Here is a 24,275-nt window from a genome sequence, read left to right on the forward strand (position 1 = left end):
GTCTTCCTGCCTCAAGTCTCTCCATTCAGTCAAACCTATCTTAGTAAAGTACAGGTCTGACTCTACCACCCCACTATCCAATTGACTCAGTGGCTCCCTAGCACCTCCAGGATCAAAAGGAAAATTCTGTTTGGCTTGTACAGTTCTCCATCACCTTCTACCTTCCCAGTCTTCTAAGTATGACTTACTCTATCCCCCACATACTTTGTGACCCAGAGACCAGGGGCTCTTGGGGTTCCTTAATCTCACAACTCTGGGCATCTTTGATAGTTGCAATTCTCCCCCTCCTCATCCTCACCTCATAAGCTTCCCTGGCTAGAGCACCATCGATGTTCTCTGCAAGAAGCCCTCCCTGATTCCCCTCAATGCCAGAGCTTCCCACCTCCCATCATCTCCCATTTATCCTGCATGGATCTTATTTGTACCGAGGTGCCTCTCGAGGTACCTGCATGCTGTCTCCCCCATTAGACTGGGAACTCCCTGAGGGCAGGGCTTTCTAGGCATTCCCAATACAACAGGTCTTAGCTGACTATTTAGAAAAGAACTGAGAGGCTGGGTCTGCTTCCCTCCCAGACACAGCACTGGCCTGGACTGTATCTCCTGTATCTGCCCTGATTCCCAGCATCACCAAAGTGCAGACCTAGAAAGAACCTTGGAAGCTGGCTAGGCCAGCCTAGAAAAGAACACAGCAGAGAGCACAGCCTACCAGGGAAGACTCTAGAGGAGGGAGGACCCCTGCTCCGATCCTACTTCTGGAAAGCTGGGAAATTGAGGAAGCTCTTCCAGACTTCAACCCAAATCTGACCCATTGTGATTTAAATCCATTAGTATTTGTTAAGTACCTATTATTTTCCAGGTACTGTGGCAGGAGGTGGGGGAACAAAGAATCCCTGCCCTCTTACATTTGTGTGTGTGGTGGGGGAGGGGAGAAGGACAACATGTACATGTTAACTGATCTATCAATCAGTAGGCATTTATGAAACTCCTAACGAGTGCCAAGCACTGTGTTGGCAACAGAGAAATAATCCATGCCCTCAAGATTCGAAATGTGTGGGGGCAGCTAGGTGGTACAGTGGATAAAGCATTGGCCCTGGAGCCAGGAGGATCTGAGTTCAAATCTGGCCTTAAATAGCTGTGTGACCTTGGGCAAGTCACATAACCCCAGTTACCTCCAAAAAAAAAGAATATAAATGTTATAAAAATATATACTGAATAAATACAAAAATCTACCTATTGCTCCTATATCTGCCCTTTGGGGCATCAAAACCAGGCCAATCTATCCTCCATCATTGTTCTTCAAACACTTAAAGGCTATTAATGGAAGTCCTCTCCAGGCTGAATGCCCTTGGTGCTTTTGATCTAGGCTCACCTGCTCTGAACTCAAGGCTCATCATCATCTTGGTCTCCCGCACCAGCTTATCAATACCTTTCCTACCGCTGGAACTGAACACAGTATTCCAGCTGGACGGTTCAGTGGACAGAGCACCAGGTCCAGTCAGGGAAGATGGGTTCAAATCTTACCCGAGACCCTACCTCACTGTGTGACCCTGGGTTAGTCACCTAACCACTGTTAGCCTCAGTTTCCCCAACTGTAAAAAAGGGATAATAACAGCATTTATCTTCCTGGGTTGCTGTGAGGATCAGATGAGATAATACTTGTAAAGCACTTAGCACAGGGCCTGGCACACAGCAGGCATATAAACACAAGCCTTTATTACTGTCGCTGTCGCTGTTATTAGATTTGGTCAGACTAAGGCAGGACACAGAAAGGCAGCTTACATGTTCCTGTAATGACCCAGGATCCCATGAACTTTTTTTGGGTTGGCTGTTGATTTATCCGGGGCTTGAGGCTCACTGAAATCCCCAGATCTTTATCATGCACACTGCTGCCCACACTTTCCCCATCTCATACTTAGTTTAAATGTCAGTGTGGGACTTTACATTTATTCCTCCTCAGTTTCATCTTATGAGATTCAGTCCAAGGTCAAGGACTTCTGGGGTTCTGACTCTTTCCTTCAGTCTGTTATCTATCCTGCCCAGCTATGTGCCAGCTGTTGACTTAATGAATACAGCATCTATGCCCTTATAACCCACATAAAGGGTTAAGGAGCCCACACCAAACGTAGATCCCAAAGGCTTCCACTAGAGACTTCCTTCTCAGATGACCCCAGATCATCGGTGACCAGACCTCCCCTTTGGTTCAGGTTATACAAGTGGTTAGTTCCATGTCATGTGAAATCGGGAGGCCGCATTTCACAGATCTGACCTCCAAAATGCAGTATCCTGCCCAAGAAGGTGAGGACTGTGAGAAGTCGATAGGTAATAAAGATCAGGCTATGGAAGGGGCCATGAGAAGCCACAGGATCACAAGTGAGGAGCTGTCAGTGTGAGAGGCCAGAAGAAAGTGAGGAGGCACCAAGTCCACAAGAAAAGAACCCAGAGGGCCTGCCGGGGAGCAGCAGAAATGGTGATCAGACATAAGAAGGGACTTCCTCACCATGAGAACATGGCCAATGGAGGAGAAGCATGTGAATGGAATCTTCTTATTCAGGCACACAGAGCTGAGAGAGACGGAATAATTAGGAGCTGGCTTTGGGGACTGGGTGGGGGGTGACCTTGAGGGAGGTTTTTTCTTTTCTCTGACCAAGTCTCTCAGTTCTGGATCTTCCCCATTTTTCCACCTATACACCCCAGTCTCATTCCCAAAGCTTCTGTGTGGGAGCCATCTTGGGCAAAGAAGGTATCTCTGGTCCCTGCTTTCCAACTGGGGGCCAGGGAATGTCTGAAAGCCCCTTTCCCATCCTTCCACCAAACCCTGGCACTTAGCCCAGCAGCCAGAGGTCTCAGAGATTACAGACAATTTGAAATTCTCAAGTTTTATTCTTCTGAAGCAACTAGTCCTCCTTTCAACTTAGACCCAATGGATGTTAAAGAGCTCTTGGAATATAAGTCAAAGGTGGAAGAGACCTAAAACATAAAATGTTTGAGCTGGGAGGAACCTTAGAATACAGAATGTTAGAATTGGGAAGGACCTTAGGACACAGAATGTCAGAGTTGGGAGGGACCTTAGAACAGAGAATGTCAGAATCGGGAGAGCCTTTAGAACATAAAATGTTAGAGGTGAAAGGAGAGTCCTTAGAAGAGAGTGTGTCACACCTGGGAGGGGCCTTAGAACAAAAAATAAATACCTCTTAGAACAGAGAATACTCCATCTGGAGACCTGAACATGGAATGTTAGAGCTGGAAGAGACTTTAGAACATAGAATATTACAAATGACACGGACCTTAGAAACCAGGTCAGTGCTGAAAGGGACCCAAGGATATGCAATGTTAGTCCTGGAAAGGACCTTAGAATACAGACTTGTCAGAGCTGAAAGGGGGACTCTAAACACAGAATGTTAGAGCTTCATTTCACAGGGAAAGAAATTGAGACTGAGAGACTTGCTAAAGGTCAGCCAATGACAGAGCACGGAATGGAGCCCAGCTTCCTGATGGCCAGTCCACTAGAGCCAGCCTCTCTGTTGACATCACTGCCCACTCTGCCCAAGTACTTTCTTGGTACTCTTACTTCCTCAATTAATTGTCACTCTCCTCTTGCATCTGGAAGCTCTCCCCACTCTCTCAGCTCCTGGGAAAAGCCTTATGAATCCAGACACTAAATTATCCCCATTTCCCAGACCCATACAAACATGGGGAGGCTGCTGGGTTGCTGAGCAATCAGTGTTGTCTATTTCCAGTATGGGGTGGGGAGTAGGGAGAGGATGAACAGGGAGCAGAATGGGGAAGCTGGATGCTTTCCCAGGTGCCCCTGAGCCAGGCTCTTCACTGGGCAACTTCCTTATTTGGTTTGACATGCTGTGACTTGCCATGAGGTCAGACACCCCCATATTCCAATGGAAGAACAAGGACCTACCAGATGGGACTTTTTGATAATTTGACACTTTTGTATTATCTAGGAGTCCTTTCTCTCTCCAAAAAAAGGGCGAAAAGTTGACCTTTTTTAACTCTAAATGGAAACTTCCCCAGCCTGTTCCTGGCCTCTGGTACCAAGGGCCCACTGCCAGTCAGCTGGAGCTCAGTGAACTGAAATCTGCTCTGTCCACCCTCTTCCTCCTCCCTATCCCCACACCTTCCATCAAAAAAAAAAATGTCATGTGATAATTCTCAGGCTAAATAGAAATGAATGTTGGGGATATCTGTGATTCTGTATTATCTGTGCTATGGTCCCTCCTCCACTAGTATGGATCATGAGTTGACTGTGGGTGGGACGGTAGTTTTGGGGTTTTTTTCACCTCATAGGCATTTGGGAATCTGGGGAGAATGGGTGGGGCAGTCAGAGCTTGGGAGAGGAGTCTGAGAAGGCCTAACTGAGGCTTAAGGGCACCAAATCACTCAGGCCTCATCTCCCCTTGCTCTGAGTCAGAGCGCACGTAGGATTCACTGAACAGGGGTGGACCAAGATGGATTAAGACTGGTTCCGTGGTTGTCTTAGATTTTCTTGAAGGGAAAAACCAAAACCCAAACTACCAGAAGAGTAAACTGAGGGAGGAGGACTAAGTAGAGTTGGGGGTCAAGAGCAAGGTCAGATTTGCATCTCCTGGCTCACCTTTGCTCCAGATCCTCAGAGAGGGATGTCTGAATTTGGCAATAGGAAGTCACTTAGATGTTCACTGTGTGTCCTGCTGGCCACCCAGTGACCATCGCTTTTTAACAGCTGGATATGCCTGTTGTCTGGCCTTGTACAAATAAGACAATCCACCTGTCCAATTGTTTCTCTGCGTGTATGTGTGTGTGTCTCCCTCCCTCTCTCATTCTCTCTGTCTCTCCCTATCTCATTCTCTGTCTGTCTGCCTCCCTCTCATTCTCTGTCTCTCTCTTTCTCCCTCCTTCTCTCATTCTCTTTCTGTCTTGCCCTCCCTCTCTCATTCTCTCTCCCTCTCTCTCATTCTGTCTCTCTCCCTCCATCTCTCATTCTGTCTCTCTCCCTCCATCTCTCATTCTGTCTCTCATTCTGTGTCTTCTCTCTTTCCTTCTCCCTTCCTCTCTCATTCTGTCTCTCTCCTTCCCTCTCTCATTCTCTCAGCCTTTCCCTCACTCTCTTATTCTCTGTCTGCCTCTGTCTCTCTCTGTCTCTCTCTCTCTCTCACACTCACACACACACACACACACACACACACACACACACACACACACACACGACAGAGATACTAGACATACCTGTTGATGGTTGCCTTGTTATGGTGTGGGGTACCTTGGGCCAAAATACTTTTATTCTGAGGGTTCTAGGGCGATATAATTATGTCCAGTTTGGATTTGTGTTTTATTTTATAAAATGGTAAATTTTTATTCCTTTTTGGGCTTATTTTACTTATTGTTGTTGTCTGTCCTTCAAACCAACCACAAACTCAGAACAAAAAGCAGGGGGATGAGGGGGAGACCATGACACCCTCACCCCCAAACTGCAGTTTATGATATCAGTTAAAGGGAGAATTTGCAAAGCCTTCAGGAGCACCAAGAGACAGTGGGACATTGCATTGCTAACAGATTTGGGGTTGAGGGGACTGGGCACTCAAGGCTTGAGGACCTGCCTCACCCAGCTCTCCCCAGGCTGGGCCCCTCTTCCCATGATGCCATCACCCTAGAACAATTGTCTGGAGGGCGGAAGGGACACAGAGAAGGTGATGGCCACCTCCAAGGTAGGCCTAGGAGGCTGCTGACTTTGGGGGTCTTGTAATCTTGGCATGTAGTCCTGCCCCCCATCTACAGCACTTAGCCTAGGTCCTTGGCACTGAGTCCTCATCTCTGGGACTGCCCCTATGTCCCCCTACCACTGAGTCCTTATCGCTGGCACTTAGCCTGTGTCTCCGGCACTGAACCTCCTATCTCACTAACATTTAGTATGAAATCTTGAATATTGAGCATATCCCAGGGTTGAAGGCATTAAATGTACTTTCATGGAGCCCAAATCTTCACTTTCACTGACGAAACTCTTAAGACATCCCACTCCCACTTAGCCCATGGTCACACTATATTAGCTACATGATCAGTATGATCTTTCCTTCACAAGGGGACTTATCATAGAAGTGAAGACACTTTTCAGATGCTGGGGCTCCCTAGGGAGAAGGTCAAACCCCAAACCCCAGAAGCCTGGCTTTCAGTCTTAGCTGGATAATTGCCCCCCTAACTTCACTCCTCCAGCAAGGCTGCCCCCTGATCTCCCCTGAGGCCCTTAGCTCCCTCACCTATTTGTTCCCTTCCATGTTCAGACTCCCAACAAGGAGAGATTAAGCAGGCCTGGGTTCCTGGGTTCCTTCCTCCCCTGGAGGCCCTTGGTTCCTCCCTCTAGTCTTCTTTTTTCAGACTTCTCCCCTCCCCCATTCCCTGCCCCACCCCCAACTCACCCTGTTAGAAAACCTCATTGTCCAGTTGGCACTTCAGTTGGCACTACAGGGAGGTGACGGTGAAAGTGTCCTCAGGGTGTGGCTCCCCCATAGGCCCCAGGAAGCTGCTCTTCGGGGCCCCCCCCAGGCCAGGGTGGCCCTGTGGCACAAAGCCCGGGTACCTGTATGTGTCCTGTAACTGCAGCATGGAGTCCCTCGGCACAGGTGACAGGGTCAAGTCACTTAGGAGCGGGCAGCCATAGCCACCTCGGGGGGGACCAGGTGGCCGCACTATCTCCAGTGGTTCCTTGTCCCCCTTGGGTGTGGCTGGGGGGCTGGTGAGGTGCGGGGCATTGAGGCATGAGGCCTCCGTCCTGCCCAGGAAGTCAGCCAGCAGCCCCGACCCAGCCTTGCCCTCATATGGTGGGCTGCGCGCAGCTGAGCCTGGTGGGTACCAATAGCTGGCACCTTTGCAGCTGGGTGAGTCGTAATGGGTCTGGCCAAGGGGCAGGTCCCGGCAGCTCAGATGGGAGGCATGGCCAAGGCCGGTGCCCTGAAGGCCATGCTTAAGCGGCTCACAGGCGGGCAGCTTGGCTGGCCGCAGGTCCTCTTTGAAGGCCAGCGTCGGGGAGCAGTTGGGGGAGTAGGCCTTCTGGAGGCCTGAATCAAACACTGTCTGTGGGCCTGCAGTACCCAGAGGGTGAGCAAGGCCAGGGAAATGTTTGCTGTCCAAGTCCGGGGGAGGGCCCAGGCTGGGCGAGTCGCAATGGAACCCTTGCCCGAAGGTGCCGTCCGACGGTGTGGACGGGTTCATGGAGTAGGGCCCAATGTAGTCACACTGATCCCTCTCGCCCACCCCAAAGGCCCGAGACTGTGAGGGCAAAGGCGACATACTACTGTCCCCACTATAGTAGTCCAAGCCCAGGTCTGGGCTGTCCTGGAACAGGGGATTGACTGGCTGTGGCTTGGGGATGAACTTGGCCTTAGCCCCGCCACCCCGCTCCTTCTTCCCCGAGCAGGCCCCACCTCCCCGGGCACCCCGGGGCTGCCTTGGTCCAGTGCTCCGCTTTGAAGGATAGGCCGAGGAAGCTGTGGCTGGGGATGAAGAGGACGAAGAGGAGAAACCTAAGTGGGAGGCCTCAAACAGGTCCACCTTCTTCCGCCGGCCCCGGCCAGGCTTAGAGCTACTCTGGAAAAGGACGGTCTGGTTCCAGTTGTAGCCAGGGGCAGATGATGCCTCGTTCCAATCCATCATCAGCTTCTCCAGGCTTGAGAGGCTGGACTGCCCCTCACTGGAGGAGGCCTCACTGTTGGCCCGTCGGTAGCCACCCGTAGGCTGGTTGAACTGGGTACTGTCAGAGGATGACTCGGAGAAGGTCTCAGACACAGCAGTCTGCTGCTTGGCCTTCTGCGGGGTATAGTTGGAGATGTCCAGGATCACATTGGGCTCGTTGATGTGACAGTCAAAGCCAGGGTTATAGAGCTGGCTGAAGGCCTCTGAGGTCCAATCCAGGCCTCCATAGCCCTGCCGGAAAGGCCACTGTGACCCTCCCACAAACTGCCGACAATTCTCGGGTGAGGGCTGGAAGGAGGCGGCAGGGGTGGTGGTGCTTTTGGGCACCATGTATCCCCCAGGGGAGACAGTGCTGGCACGGCTATCACAGCGAAGTGGTGTGGGGACCGAGCCGGAGAAAGGAGCCGCCTCGGAGCTGTTAAAGAAGGAGGCTTTGCCCAAGGGCAGGCAGGGGCCTGTTGTGGGCTGAGCATAGCCTGCACTGTGGGCGCTACTGGGTGAGGCTGGGAGGCTGCTACCACTGCCGTAGGCAAAACTGCAGTCCTTGCTGTTGGCACAGTCTTGCCCTGAAAAGGGCTTCCCTGGTGGGAACACACCTTGGCCCGCCCCATAACTGCTATACTGGGGGTAGGTGCCCGCTGGTGGGTGGGCAGTGGGTGAGCGAGCCACAGCTGAGGGTGGTGCCAACTTTGGAAAGGCCTCTGTGGCCCGACAGTCTGATGCAGCTGGGGTCACTCCATAGCCTGCTGCCCTGCCTGGAGGGAAAGCCTGGCGGGCAGGCAGGACAGGCTGGAAGGATGGTTCTGTCCCAGTCCCACCCCCACCAACTGCTGGGTTGGCCTTGGCCCCCCGGTTAGGGAAGGCAGCCAGGCCCCTGCCCTGAGCAGGCAGGGCACTGGTGGGGGGGCCCGTATAGGTGCCTGATGACTTGCGTGACTCAGGCCTAGAAGCTGAAAGGGCAAAGTCCAGCAGGTCCGAGGAGTCATCTGAGTCCAGCAGAGAACGGAAATAGCCCGTGAAGAGGCTGTGGCGTTCCTGGCTGAGCTCTGCCTGGGTAGAGGGTGTACCTGCCCCATAGTAGCCACTCCGGCCAGAGGCACCGCTCTCTAGGCCAGACGATGCAAATGCCCGGGCCTCGGCCCCCTGGTAGCTACAGTTTCGCCCAGCCTGGCTCCCGGGGTGTCCGTGGTGGGGAGCCCAGGCGTTGCCCTTCTCCCCAGTCCACTCAGCACTCCCATCCCCAAAGTTCTGACCCCCAGGGGTCTGTTCTGGGAACAGCGTCCCATTCTTGCGCGCTCGTCTTTTCCTCTTGGGCTTCCCCCCCGCGTCCACTTCCACCCGGCCCCTCTTGCGGGGGTGGCCTAGCTCAGTGTGGCCCATAGCCCCTACTCCTGGGGCTGTCACCACCTTCTTTTTCTTTCCAATGCCCTCGAAGAAGTCACTGAAGGAGCAGCGGGCAGCTTTGGCGGCATGGCCACCACCCCGCCCACCAAAGCCTCCCGCTTTCCCACCCCGCCGGCGGAAGCCCTGCACGCGGTGCAAGAAGTGGGAGATGCTCTGGGTGTCGGGAGCCTGGTGCACTGATTCCGGCTCACTGGGGGTCCAGCAGCGGGGGTGGCGAGCAGCGGCCCGCACACTGGCTCTGGCGGTTCAGGAAGGCCAGCTTCGCCAGCACATCTGAGTAGTCCGCCTTGCTGTCATTGGCATCAGCTGCGTAGGAGGGCTGGGGCGAGGCCAGCTTCTGCTTCCGTCTCCGCCGTTTCTTCACCTCAGGAGTAGGTTCCTTGGGCTTCCCAGGGCCCAGCAGGAGGTTCTTGGGGGGACGGCCCCTCTTGCGCTTCAGGATGATGGGCATCTCACCAGGTGGGAACACCACGACCACATTGCGCCCGTTGTTCTTCATCTTCAGGAGGGGGGTGGGCTCGGTCGACACCCGCACACCCAGCTCCTTGCCCTCCACATTCAGGCTGCTGCTCAGAGAAGACACCTTGTATGTGGTCTTGTTCCGCCGCCCAAGGGACACGGGGATTTTGGCCATCTTCACCACCATCCGCCGCACTCCCCGGCACTTGCCCTTCCGAGTGGGCATGAGGGGGCGAGGGGCCCCGGTATCCGGCTCTGGGGTGGGGACTGGGACAACAGCTGATGGAGGTGGCACAGGTTCTGCCAAGGTGGCCGCTAGGCCCACAGGCATGGGCAAGGGCAGTAGGCGACCCTCTGGACAGGCATCTGCCTTCCTGCCCCGGCCCGCCTTGCGGCGGCGGCACAAAATCTTTGGCTTATCAGTTCGCCGCAGGGCGTACTTGGGGTGGCCCTCAGTCCCCAGAGGCCCTCGGGGAGAGCATAGGTCCAACCGCAGGGGCTCAGGCAGCGGACAGCTGGCCATGGGTGGCTGCGGCTCAAGATGGTGGCTTGGGGCCTCAAGCAGCTTAGGTAGAGGGTCGAGGCTCTGAGGGTCAAGCAGCTGGGACTCGAGGGCATCTGGCAATGTCTCCAGGGCCTGCAGGGCTAGGCCAGGCAACCCCAGGGGGTCAGCCAGTGGTTGGAGTGGTGGCAGCTCCAGTGCTTCCCCAAGAGGCTCCAGCACCTGGGGATCCAGGAAGCGGGGCTGCTGGTCCAGGAGCTGAGGCTCAGGCTCTGGGGACGGAGGCTCCAGGGCCTGGGCCTCCAGCAGCTGTGCCTCAGGGCAGGCGAGAGAGGCCAGCTCGCTGAGGATGTCTGCGTCGGCCAGCTCAGAGTAGTCGGGAGCGTCAGGCTCTGGCTCCTGGGGGAGGCCGGTGGCGGATCCGGGGCTCGTGCCCTGGCCTGGCTCAGGGCTACCCCTCTGCTCAGGCTCTGCCTCATAGAGGGCTCGCCCAGGTCTCTCAACCTTGCCGTGGGTGGTGTTCCGCTCCTCCGGGCTTCGGATGCTGTTGGCCAGGCTGGGTGAGGAGAAGAAACTATATTGGAGATCCCCAGGGGTTGGGGCTGGGGGCCGGCTCAGCCGCAGGCCCCCACAGTCCAGGTGGACCCCACTGTGCTGCAGGTCTTGGGATAGCCGTGTCAGGTCCTTCATGATGTCAATCAGCTGCACCACTGGGTGCAGGTTCACCCGCCCGTTGCCCCAGCGGCGCTTGGAGCCCCCCCCGCCAGGCACAGGGCAGCGGGCGTGAGGGAAAGGCCGGGGGGGCACCGGGGGGCGGGGGGGCAGCAGGTCGTCCCCTTTGGAGAGGAGCGGTGTGTGCCGCGTACTGGGGTCCCCTCGGGGTGGTGGATGGGGCTCCTCAGGGAAGGTTCTGGGGAAAGCTTTGTTGGGCGGGCAGTCAGGGGACCGAGCAGGGAGCAGGGGCCGGGGGCTGGGGGAGCCGCCGGGGTAGTACTTGGGCTCCCGGAGGTAGTCGGGCGAGCTGCACACGGCACTGGAGGTCACCACCAGGCCCTGGGGCTTCACACGCATCCTGAACTTGTCCTCCGAGGGCCACCGGGCGGGGCCGGGACTGACATGGGGGTCAGGAAATCCGGGACACAGACCTGCAAGGGACAGGAGGAAAGTTAGAGAACCTCCTCAGAGGCCCAACCCATCCAACCTTATCCACAGTTCCAACCTTAACCAATCCCTGGGCCTTAGCCCCTTTTTCGGTCCCTGTCCCAGGACCCTGTCAGCACCCCCATCTTCAGACACCCAGCCCAGGTATTTAATTCATACACTCATAAGATCCTCAGCTTAAAACCAGAAGGAGCCTTACAGGTCCCCAAGTCCAAACCCCTCGCTTAACAGATAAGAAGTCTGAATTCAGGGGTTCAGAGGCTTGCCCATGGTCACATCACTCGTAAATGTCTGAGGTGTTCCTGACTCCAGGTACAGTAAGTACTCTCTCTCCTACGAAGTTCCCCATCCCTCGGACTTAGTCCTCCCCAGCCTAGAATCTCACTTTTCCAGATCACCCTAAGACCCTGACAGAAGAGCAGAGAAGCTGGAATTCACAGCATTCCCCCTTCCCCCCAATCCTTCCCCCAGGTACCTCCCCAGGAGCTGAGAAAACCTGGCTGGGCCTTGAGCTGAACAAGGGCCTCTGAGAACAACCTCCTTGCCTAGAGTTCCAAAGCCCCCACCCCCAGGACTTAGGAGCCCACAAGAGTGGCCAGGGCTTTCTGGGCTGAGGATTCACTACCTGCCCCTCCCTTGTTCAGGTCTGGGTAGTATCCCTGGAGAGAAGAAAAAGACTCACCCTCTGTGCTGCTGGGGATCTGACAATGGAATTTTCTGTTAGAGAGAAAGAAAGAAAAACACCCAGTTACCAGCGCCCCCACCCCCACCTGATCCACTCCCCACCTCCCTTAATGTTTCATGTTTTCCATCTTCCCCCTCCCCCCAGATACCCAACTGACCTGAAAGAGCAATTATGCCCTGGAGTGAAGAGATTCGAGAGTGATGGATTCTCTTCGTGTGAGTAGTGTGTCCTGCTACCTCAGAGGGGAGCTCCCAGGCCAGGGGGAGTGGGCAGCACCTAGCAGAGCAGGAGCCCTCAGCATCCGAGGATCTCAAAGGACCTTTTCATTCAACCCCCCCCCCTCCCCAGGGGAAGCAGGGACTTCACCGTCCCCTCATGGGAAGGGTGGGACTCACCTAAGGGGCTTACTGAGGGACAGAGGGGGACAGGGGACACAGATAATGAGAACCCACCACAATGCAAACACTTCCCTTTGTTCCTCTCTCAGGCCGCCTTCCCTTGCCCTCCCCACTGCAATATACTACTTCTCTGGAGGCTGCTGCCAAATCCGAGAATCAGGAGCTTTTCTGCCCTGACTTAGAGAGATGTCATCCCTCTTTCTAGCCCCATCTCTAGCTAACAAAAGGCCCAGACCTAGATAATGGAGAGGAAGGAGGTGAAGGAGGCCAGGATGAGAGCTGGCCGGTGGGAGAATGGCTGGGGGTGGGGGTAGGAGGGTGGCACTTGGCCCAAGCTCTGGATGTGCTCAGTTGGAGGGAATTCTAAGCATGGAGAGAGGAGCCTCCTGCTTGCTTGGTTCTGCCTCTTATCCCAGCCCCACTCCCGGCTCCCAGCCCAGCGCTTGGCCCTGACACAGACCCCAAATCCCTGCTCCTGGCCCTCAGTTTCCATCCCCTCCCCACCAACCCCACTGCATTTGGAACAATGAGCTGAGGCAAGGCAAGAGAAGGGTGGGGGGGAGATAGAGAAGAAAACCTCCCAGTTTTCTTCTATCTAATTTACAGTGGAGGCTCTTGTCCAGGTTTATGGGAAGACAGAGAGTGCCCTCACTACCATGTAAGAGAGGACTTTAGTGGTTCCATTTACAGACCAGAAAACAGAGGCACAGAGAAGGAAAATGGGCCCAAAGCCACCCTGAGTTCTTGGACTCCAAGCTGCCCCCCTCCTCCTCATTGAAGTGGCTTTGGGAAACCTTCCTCCTCCAGGAAGTCATTCCAAGATTTAGCAGAGGTGAGCTGACAGCTACCTTTGGCCCCACTTTTAGCCTCTTTTCCCACTCAATCCTGAATCCTATAAAACATCTAACTGTGTTTGGTCAAACAGCAATGTCAGTCTGGGTCCGTGAGTCTGTCTGGAGATTCCTTCTTCTGTCTTTGTCCTGAGGGGCTCCGTGATGCCAGCTAACATTTATATGGCATTTTAAGATATGCTAAGCACTTTCTAAATATTATCTCACTCAATCCTCACAAGAACCCTGAGAGGGAGGGGCTATTATTATCCCCATTTTACAGATGAGGAAACTGAGGCAAGCAGAGATGAAATGATTTGCCCAGAGGTCAGCCAGCTACCATCTGAAGCCGAAACTGAATTCAGGACTTTCCTGACTGGAGATCCAGAGTTCTATCTACTTTTCCACCTACCTGCCTAGGATCACAGTACAACTAAGAGGGGTCTATCTCTAAAGGTCTCACCAGTTCTCATGGTATATCGTCAGTGCAACCTGCTCTCCTTGGTGCCCAGAGAAATCCTTGCCCACATCCTCCAGGCCAGCTGTGGTCACACCAACCTCCCTGGCTCCTCCTTCCTGGCCTCCACCCTTCTCTCCCAGGCTCCATATCCCCCTGAAACTAGGCTCTCAGCCCCACCCTCTAGCCTTCCCAGTCTAATGGGCTTCCTGCCTCCTGACCCTGTCCAAGCCCCTCCTACCTGATCCCCTAGTTCCCTACTCACTTCAGAGCCTCCCTAGCTCCCCAGGATCAGCTCTCCCAAATCTCCCTCTCAATCCAGTTTGCACCACTCACCCACCCTATCCCCCTATCCCCTTACCCCCTGGGGCCACCCATCCGGATGTGGATCTGTCACTCACCACTAGGTGTCCCCGCTGAGCCACAGATGCCCCTTGGAGGGCTTGGCTCAGTCACCCAGTGGGAACGCCAGGGCCATCCCCCCTCCCACCTTGTGCCCCCTCCCAGCCACACAGAGCTCCTCTTGTGTTTCCTTTCTTGGCTCAGCCCCCCTCCCATCACCTTCCTGCACAGTGTGTGGGGGGGCACCTGGCAGGCTGGGCCATGCCTGTCCCAGCCCCCTTCCATTCACTCCAGGAGGGGGGGTCTCACATTCTCAGGGCTGGCTCCCTTCCCCTCCTCTCACACAACAGGGAGAGGGGGTGGAACTCTCCTGTGACTCCGGGCACAGGGCCCCCCTCAAATCCTCCCTCCCTTCCTCCTAGTGTTGATGGGGCCCAGGCCCATTGCCAAGTCTCTGTCCCACAGAAGGGCCCCACTGGTGCCGGGAGGGGCCAGGTGTGCTGTGCTCTCAGCCCACTGGGCAAGCTCCAGGGGGGCCCTTTCCTTGGGGGGCTGGCATCTGCTCTCCACTGGGGTCATCCCTCTCTGGGCTCCTCCCCTCCATCACAGGATCCAGAATGATCAAGAACTTCCCAGTGCCCCCGTCCTCATGCCAGCTTCTCCTGCATTTGCCCCTCCTACACTCCTTCCCAAGTCTCTCAGGGAGACTCTTTTGGCTTTTCCCCCTCCTCCCGCCCATCTTTTCATCCATTCCCTTCTTCCCCCTTTCCTTCTTTGCCCTATGGCCTTCCTTAGGACAAGACTGGGACTGAGCCCAGCCCCCTAACTAGTTCTGTCCTATTTTCCTATGCCCCCTTCTCTTGTTCTTCCCTCCAGCCCCCCCCATCCCATTTTTCCAACCCTTCTTCCTCACAGTGTGGAGTAGGTCAGGAGCTCCCCTCCTGGCTCACTCACACATATCTCTGTCTCTTCTGGAAGACTGTGTTCTCCCTCCCCTGGCCCCCCGCCCCCCAGTCCCTGGCCCCTAGGCCCTCAGCCCCAGCCCCTCACAGCAGCCCCAGCTCTGAGGGCGGGCGGGCAGGCAGGCAGCTCACATGGCAAGCTGCATGCAGCAGGAAGTGACTTCAACTATTTGGCCACAAGGCTGGGCACTGCTGTGCTGTGAGCTGGTGCAGACGCCCCAGTTCAGTGAGCGTGCGCGCGCACACACACACACACACACACACACACACACCCCTATGAGAATACAAATGTACATACATTCATGCATGTGTACATACACACACAGCTCTCTGCACACACAATCCTTGACCCACATACCTGTACCCAAAGCCTTGTAGACACATGTACAAGTTTACTGTTTTTGCACCATACATTCATACACATAGCCATGGACACACAAGCAGACATGTGTCTGCACATTGTTCCTGCATATACAGCTCTACAGATCACACACACACACACACACCCAGGTCGAGACCTAAGCCTTCAGCCCCCAGGAACACTCTGACCAAAGCAGAGTGGGGACCCAAGGGTGGGTAACTAACTCTCATCTTCCGTATCACACTTAACATGAAGGCTGAGGTCCCAGGGATATTCCCAGCCCTAGGACCCCACATCCCTGGGCTGGCACCCTCCTCTAAGGTTAGGAGTTCACCTTCTGACTTCCCTCTCCCTATCCTCGCCCTGCCTTCAGGTGTGGGGACAGTGAGGCTCCTGGGACTTCTGGGAGGGAAAGGGGGCATCTATGGGACAGGGCCTGGCTGCTGAGGCTGAGCGGTCAGAGGTATGGCAGGGAGACGGGCTCCCCAGAGTCTGCCACCTGATGATGCCTTTCTCCCAAGTCCCTTGCCTGCCGATGTTCTTTCCCTACACTCTCCACTGGGACAGGAACTGGTAGGTTTCGCTGGACTGACAGATGGACAGACAAGACATCTTGAAAGATTTCTTCACACAAACCAACAGTTGGGCTAATGCCTCTGCTGGGACTAAACCCCAAATATCTCCCTCTCCCCACTGAGGTCCTAACCTCATCCTTATGCTGAGCTAAAAAACCCCACAAAATCTCTCAAATATCAATCACTTCCCCCCACCCCCAAGATTCCCCAGGAAATAATAAAGCCACTTTAAAAGTCACTGTTTCCAGTCTGAGACTAGAGCTGGGGGGGGGGGGGGGGGGGAGAGAGTGCAAGGGAAGCAGAGATGGCAGAAGGCAGGCTATAATACCTAGCAACTGAGGCATGCAGAAGAAAGGATGGAAGGAAAGGACTGGGCAGGGGCAACCGAGTTTGGAGGTGGGGCAGAGCGGGGCGAGGAACGGAATTCAGTTGGGAGAGCAGAGCCCAGGTAGGAGGGAGACAGGGATGGGGAGGCCAGACAAAAGGCTGGCACAGAGCTCTCTATTCATCATTACCTGAGCAGGGTTCTGGGGCAGCCCTGGCTCAGCAGGAGGCCCCTGTCACCAATGCTGTCCCCAGGGTGGTCTCCAACAACAGCTGGGTGTCGCCCCGGGCCCGGGGCCCCTTAGGTGCTTTGTAATGGACTCCAGTTGCTAGTCTCCAGGCCACTGGGTTGGTGGTCAGGCAAACTCCCATCTGTAAAATCAAACATAAGATCCCCCAGCCATGAGCACAGAGGGAGCGGACATAGGGGGGAGGGGAGGGAGCAAACTCAGATACAGAGGTTTTGTGCCAGAAAGAAAGGGTGCGAGTCACTCTGTACAGGCGAGGGATGAGAAGAGGGCAGGGGGAGAAAGGTTGTTTATGCCGATGGTATACCTGGCCTGGGGCCCACTGTGCTAGGCTGGGATGGGGAACTCAGCTGCCTGCCTCCCCAGGGGCCAGGGCTTGGGGGCAGGAGGCAGAGATGGGAGAAAGGGAGTTGATAGTAACAGACAGGGGAAAGAAAGGAGAAGGTGGTGAGGTAAGCAGAAACATTTGGGGAGCTATCACTGTTTGGGCCCCACGGGCAGAGAGGGCTCTGATGGGGGGGGGGGGGGCGCAGAAAATGTCTCCATGTCTTGAAGTGAGCAACTCCGTGTGTATGTGTGTGTGTGTGGCACACGCATGTACACGAGCATGAATATAAGTATGTGCAGGTGTGACTGTATGTAATTTAGTGGACAGAAAACAGCACAGCGTTCACACCTCCCCATCTGTGACAGTCTTAAGTGGCTCACTGGGCTGGGTTTTTTGTTTGTTTGTTTGTTGGATTTCTGTTTTGCTTTTAATAAACTCGGTTAGATGAAAAGGGAGGGGCATGGGCCCATGGGAGCAGGGGTGGGGCATCTGCCTGTGATAGCTTTGGGCCCCCCATGCAAGGCTGGGAGGGGGCACTTAGCTGCCTCCCTTCCCAGGGGCTGGGACTGGAGGCAGAGTCTCTTCCCAGACAGCACCTCTTACTCTCCTTCCCTACTGCTCTCCCTGTCCTAGCAGTGATATCTGTCCAAGTGGCTTATATGCAAGTCATAGGATTGTGGGATTGAGAGAATGGACATTCAGTCTGGCCCCTTCATTTAAACAGACCCAGAGGCAGAAGGTGACTTGCCCAGGGTCATCCAGGCACTGAGGAGCAGGGCTGGGGAGCGTTCCACCTCCCAGTTTGGTGCCCTCCAGACTGTCATGTTTGTATGAATCTGTGTGTGGATGGTGTGTGCTGCATGGCAGAGGAGCTGGGGAAGTGTACACAAGCGTGGATGGCTTGCCCTCCCACTCTCTTATCTGAGTCTTCGTGTCTCACTCTGTGGGAACCTGGCGCCTTGTGCCCATGTCTGTTCTCTTGCTCATCTCTGTCTCTCTGGATATGAGTGTGTGTGTGTGTGTGTGTGTGTGCGTGTGCACACGTGCCTACTTGTGTTTGCGGCTGGGGGAAGCAGGAGGCTCTGATGTTCTTTCTGACCTAGGCTGGCTGGGCCAGCTCTGTGTCTTGTGGGGACAGGTGCCTGTGGGCAGCAACTCCGATGCCTTCCTGCCCTGGGCTCCCCTTTCCCTGCTCTAGCTCTAGAACCATGTTGTGTGTGGAATCCAAGTGTGTCAGCGTAGAGCTGTGTGTCCCTGTGTGCTGGGTAGCTCCATTTCTGTGGGTGTCATCACGTGTGGCTCTGAGTATCTGTGTGTCAGGGTGTGTCACTGTATCTGCCTTTGTGTGATAGCATGGCCATCACTCTGCGTGTGTGTGTGCATGGAGCAGGTGTTGTGTTATTGTATGTTGTGGGCTTGTCACTGCATGTGCATGTATTGCTGTTTCGGGTCTTTGTGTTGATGTGTGTCTGTTGGGGAGCGGGTGTGTGTCCCTCCCTCTCTATCTCCTGTACTCTGTAGGATCTAACGACTTCCCAAGCCTGGATTAGTGACAATTTATCCACCAGGCAGAGAAGGAGAATTCCAACCTGCCAGTTACTCCCTCCCCCTCCCTCCCTCCCTCCCCTCCCCCACTTTGGTCTCCAGCACAGAAATGCAGCCCTGCATCCTCTGGCCCCTGGCGCTGATGGAGAATGAGGGACCCCCTCCTGTGCCTTCTGCCTCCCCCTCCCACCACCACTGCTCATTCCCCCCAAAGAGCTGTGGGGGCAGAACCAGTGCACTGGAAAGCCTGGGTGGGCTTGAGGTCTGGAAGAGGAGGCGCCCAGACTTCAGGTCCCTCCAAGCTCCCCCCACCCCCGCAGTTCGACTGCTCCTGCTCTCCTTGCTCCCTCCCCCCCCAGACTCAAAGAGAGGACTGAGAAACAGGCCTAGAGGTTGGGGGCGAGGGCAGAAGAGGGGCAGAGGGATGTTCCCCATCATCCCTTCTCCTGCCAACCCAAGACAGGGAGGGGGCCAAGTTGGGTAGCAAACCAGGCTGCATTCTGGGGAGATGGGCCCCACTGCCAATGTGGGGGAAGGTCCTCCCCACTCCCTCACAGATCTCAGTCCCCTCTGTTCCTCAGGCCTGTTCCTGACCCCTCCCTCCCTCTCCCTCCCACTCAGCACCTGTCCCCCAAGGATTGCTAAGGACTTTCATCTGTGCAGTCTGGCAAGACCATTCTCCTGGATGGCCTAATCTGCCCCCCCAACTAATGGATCCCCCCCACTGTGTGAAAGAGGAGGGCAGGGGGCGGGGGTAGGATTTCTCCGAGAGGAAGATAAGTCCCACCTCAGGGATTGGAGAGGGGGCAGTGAGGCAGAGGGGCCAGGGGGTGACTGTTGGGTGGGGGAAGAGAGTCGTGGTTCACTTTCCCCAGCATGCTCAGCCTCAGGCTCCATCACATGTTTTCCATTAGCCAGGGCTCTGGCCTCCTTGCTTGGGGGGTGTTGGTCCAGAGATTTTTTCTGCTTACAGACATCAGCTCAGACCACACAAGAGAAAGACAGACAGAGACACATCAGACAGAAACAGAGACACACAGGGTCAGGGAGACAGACAAAGGTATAGACATAGAGACATGAATGCAGTCAGAAGAGACTGGGGACTTCTCAGAGACAGACCAGGAGGTACACACACACAGAGGCAGAGAGACAAATTCAGAAGCATGGAGAGACAGATGAAAGAGACAAAGACAGAGAGAGAGAGAGAGAGATAAAGAGACCGAAAAATACAGCGAGAAACAGAGACTCCGAGAGATAGCTGGACACAGAGAAGGACAAAGGGAGAAAAAAGATTGAGACAGAAAGACTCACAGAAAGAGAGACAGGGAGAGATGAAAGACTGGAGGAGACCAGGATGAGCAGGGGAGAGAGGGAAGGATGAAAGATGGGGGGGGGAGAGTGGTACTGAGTGAAGGAGAAAAACAGGGAGGGGAGAAGGAAAGGAGATGTGCTGAGCTGGGGAGAGAGGCAGCCATGGAGTAGGTCAGAGGCTGTGGGCAGCGGCCAAGGGAGTGCTGGGGGGCAAGAATGAGGAGGCACGATCCTGAGGAACTGAGGGGGGAAGCATCTCAGCCCCAGCCCCTCCCACCTCCTGACCCCTCAAGCCTTGGAAAGATAACAGGCCCGAATACTGCTGACTTGCGGTTCAGAAATCCAATATCCTCAACGGTGAACTAATCGACTACCTGAGCCCCTGGCCTGCTCGCCCCGATTAATCCTGCTTCTTTACCGGCTTAATTAGTTTAACAGTTTCGGGGGCAAAGAAGCAGAGAACATTGGCTCCCCTTCCCTGCCCTGCAAGGACAATGTTTCCTCTCAAGTCTGGCAAAGACCCCCCCCCCAATCCTGAGCCCTAAGCTCTGCACAGTCCCCTTCCTGTCATTTGAGCTGCCAACACGGAGTGACCCGTCCCCTAGCCCTGCAAAGACTCCTCATTCTGATCCCCTGAACCCTACAAAGGCCCCTTCAATCCTGAGTCCCTTTAAGTTCTTTAGGCTCTCCCTCCCCTAATTTGGAACTGCCTCAACCACAGGTCTCACTTCTCCATTCTGCGCTCCCATATGCTGCAGAGACTACCCAGTCCTACAGACACTAGTCTTGTCCTGAGGCCCCATCTTCTGTAGGGATCCCTCAGCCAATCCCCACCCCTTGAGCACCCTATCTTATATATGCTCCACAAGTGGACCACACCCACCCAATCGAAGCTCCCCTGGCCTGGTCTCCTCTAACCTTACCACCCCGGCTGGGATCCCATCTCTTCCCTTCCTGTCTTGCCACCCCCATTCCTTCTTCCCAACTCCCCTCTCTGTGGCTCCAAGACATTCTCTCCAAAGCTCTGCCCTTTGGGGCTCTGTGTTCCAGAGAGGGGAAGGGTAAAAGATTCTACCTTTTCCTGCTATCCATTTACATATACTGCTCCCCCAAAATCAGCTTCCTCTCACCTAGTATTTCAGAAAAGGAAGGGCACCCAGGTTATGGCATTGGGTATGGCATGCTCCCTCTAGGTCAAGGGGCTATAAGGAAGACACCTGAGAATCACACAAAATCCCCAGTGATACCCCATCCATCACCACCAAAAGTGTTGGACAGGTGTGCACACACATATGCATGCGCGCGCACACACATACACACACATACACACACAGAGGGAAGTCTTAGGTCAATAGTGAATCAGGCACTCAACCCCCTCACACAGCTGCCTGTCACCCAACCCCCACCTCCCAAAGCAGGGAAAGGCACACAACTCTCCCACCCTCTTCCCATCCCAAAAGCATGAGGCAAGAATGCTAACACAACTTGTTATGTATTCCATCCCAACAAAGTCAAGAAGGTTACTGGTGCATCACCAGTCCCCCAAATAAGAACTAGGGGAGAGGTTCTTGAACACAGAGCAGGAAACACTCTTCCCTCCTCGAAGCAAAGAAGTGGGGGACTACTGGGACAGAATGCTGCATACAGTGTGACATGAAATCACTGTACTCGGTGTTTTTCAATTACTTTTTCCCCTTGATCACAGAGATTTCAATCTGGAGGAAGAGGCTAAGTTGTTTTGTTTTTAGTAAATGGCTGATGTAAAGACAAACAGCATCAATAATTTTTTGTTTAAAGATTCAGAAACAAGGTGACACATTCCTTGTTCCATCAGTCAAACGGGCTTCTTCTCCCCCTTCCCCATCTGCACCAACAATGTCAGACAAGGCATACCTGGCCCAAACAAACATCCGGTTATCCTCACCCACCATGGGAAAACAGGCGATTACCACAGCAACACCCCTTCTCCTTCTACACACCCACCATTGGATGGGCACATGAGATCCTAAGGAGTGAGGCCGGAGCCTGCCACTACAACCTGTTACTCAGACCCTAGCATTCTGACCCTGGGAGGACACAAGCACAGTACCCTAGGCCGGGTCCACCTGTCTATTGTCAAAGGTATCACCAATGACAGGCAGAATGGTCACAGCCTTCTGTGGTCACCCAAAGGGCAAAGGCCTAGCAAGAAGCTGCTATGGGCAGACGAAATTGGCCCCTTTGTACTCATGGAGTTGGTTAGTGTCTTGGCCAGAGCTGGCACCATTTTCTCTAGAAAAACCCAGGCATTCTGGAGTTGGAGAGTAGGTGTCTGGCCTCCACCCTTCTCCTTTCAAAGCCAAAGTCAGATCCAGACCTGGTCTCCTTTCCACACCTCTTTCTCCAGCTCCCTTCACTTGGTCTCATATCACCTACACCTGTTCAGTGAGGGGTGCAGAGAACGAATTTACCTTCCCCTCTCTACCATGCATTTCTCCAGGACAGTCAGTCCCCTAACCTTGTGTGCTGCAGCCCTCCTCTGAAAACAAACACACTCTCTTCATTCTCTTACAATAACTCTTAATTTCACCCTCCCTCTTCTCCCTGTTATTTATTATTTAATTCAGTTGGAGTGTCTGGGGGACCCGGTGGTAGGAACAGAGAAGGGCTGGGAAGGATTCGGGCAGTGGGGCAAGAATAAACAGGACCTAGGGGAGGGGAGGTCTGGGTCTGTCTGTCCCTGTCCTAGGGGTGGAGGTGGGGATAGGAAGGAGTCAGATGGGATACAGAGGAGCACCCTAGCACTGGCGCCCAACCCCACCCCCCAACACGTCACACACACACACACACACACACACACACACACACACACACACACTAACTCACACACAGGTTTAGGCCACAGTTTGAGGACAGGCCTCTGTGTGGCAGGAAGTACAGGGCCAAGGAGACTCCCCCAGCTCCCCAATTTCAACTCCCAGAGCTAGGCCAAAGTAGGGGAAGGCGGGGGAAGCTAGATGAGTCACTTAGGGGAAAAGGCTGAGTCTACAGTGGTCAGAGGTTGGTGTGAAAGGCAGGGAGCCAAAAGGCAATGGGTTCTAGGCCAGCCCCATAATGTGCCTTGCTGTGTGACTCTGGAAAACACACTCAACCATTCTGGAGTTCTGTTTCCAGTTCATACTGTACCCCTTCAGTATAGGATCAGAGGGAAAAATCAGAAAAAAAAATTCCTATTCCAATAGCCTTTTAAGATTTTTAGGGAAACAGAATAGGATAAAAGATGCCAGATTTGGAGTCAAGAAAACCTGTATTCCTATCCCGAACCTTGTCTGAATGATCTTGGGCAAGTCAAGGGCTTTCCTCACTTAAAAAACAGAAATTGTAATAACGCCTCCCTCTCTGGATAGTTCCTTGCAAACTTTATAATTATCTCTATTCTGCTGATAAAACCAAACTCAACCTGGCTTAGAAGTTAATGGACCTGTCCAATGAGGAAGTTAGTAAACAGCAAAACTGAGCCTTTTGACTTTAGGTTCCATTTAGCAAAATTCCCTCTCCTTTATCAGAGCTGACAGAGACTACTGATACTGCTGAGGACCCAGGGACAGAGAGGAGAACTGGGAACCTGTCTCACAGTCTCTTGGCTTCATGGGCCTCAGAGGCAGTAGACACTCAGGGGCACAAGCCCCAAAGCACCAGAGAAGAGGGAGCAGTGAGAACTGTGGGCACTCAATGACTCTCCCCTTCTACCCTAGTTTTGAAGGACAAGGAGAAGAAGTAGAGGGAAAGGAAGTAGGGAAAGTGCAGTAGGATGAGTACTTTAGGGATGATCACGACACTCCTCTCCTCATGAAAGGAAAAGATACCCAGGCAGCTGAGAGCAACACAGACCTGGGCTACTTCAGCTGGAAGGGCCTTAGAACCCAGAATATCAGAGCTGGGAGGGCCCTTAGAACCCAGAAGATCAGAGCTGGGAGGGCCCTTAGAACACAGACTGTCAGAGCTGGGAGAACCCTTAGAACCCAGACTATCAGATCATAGTCTAGAGTTGGAAAAAGTCTTAGAGACTATCCAGGGTTTCTTAACCTGAGGTCCAGGAACTGAAAACAAATTTTTAGATAACTGTTTCCATAGAATTAATTCCCTTTGTAATCTTACAGATTTAATTTCATGTATTTCCAAAATGGCCAGAGGCTTCACCAGATGGCCAAAAGGTCCCATAACACAAAAAGTCAAGAACCATGGACCCCTTTTTCCTCCTCTCATTTCTCACATGAGGCAACTGATGCCCAGGTAAGTGAAGGTCTAGGGCAGCCTGGTGGTACAGTGGAAAGTCAATCAATCAATATTTCTTAAGTGCCTACTATGTGTCAGGCACTGAACTAAACACTGGGGAGACAAAAAAAGGCAAAAGACAGTGCCTGTCCTCAAAGAGCTTACAATCTGATGGAGGAGACAACGGGCAAACAAGTATAGACAAAGCCAACTACATACAGGATAAACAGGAAATAATGTACAGAAGGAAGGTACTGGGATTTTAGTTGGGACTTAAGGGAAGCCCGGAAGGTCAGGAATCAGAGGAAGGAGGTCGTTCCAGGCACAGCCAGAGAAAACTGACCTAGAGATGGAGGCCAAGGTCACGGGAACAAAGAAATATACCGAGCAGCGAAAAGGGCCTAAGAAAACTGAAGAGATATAAGGGGGCTAGATCGTGAAGAGCTCTGAATGTC

The 24,275-nt window shown here is 54.0% G+C and overlaps 1 protein-coding gene across 1 annotated transcript in view; it reads right to left on the minus strand.

Annotated features, from left to right (window-relative positions):
* The window catches only part of AHDC1 (AT-hook DNA binding motif containing 1), an 84,893-nt gene that overhangs the window by 14,272 nt on the left and 46,346 nt on the right, over positions 1–24,275 (minus strand). The window contains 5 exon segments of the mRNA XM_072609524.1: positions 6,402–9,288; positions 9,290–11,184; positions 11,883–11,917; positions 12,043–12,161; positions 16,326–16,506. Coding sequence (XP_072465625.1) covers positions 6,445–9,288; positions 9,290–11,110 — 4,665 coding nt within the window. The 5' untranslated portion in view covers positions 11,111–11,184; positions 11,883–11,917; positions 12,043–12,161; positions 16,326–16,506 and the 3' untranslated portion in view covers positions 6,402–6,444.

Source organism: Notamacropus eugenii, chromosome 5 (genome assembly GCF_028372415.1).
Source record: "Notamacropus eugenii isolate mMacEug1 chromosome 5, mMacEug1.pri_v2, whole genome shotgun sequence".
NCBI lineage: Eukaryota > Metazoa > Chordata > Mammalia > Diprotodontia > Macropodidae > Notamacropus > Notamacropus eugenii.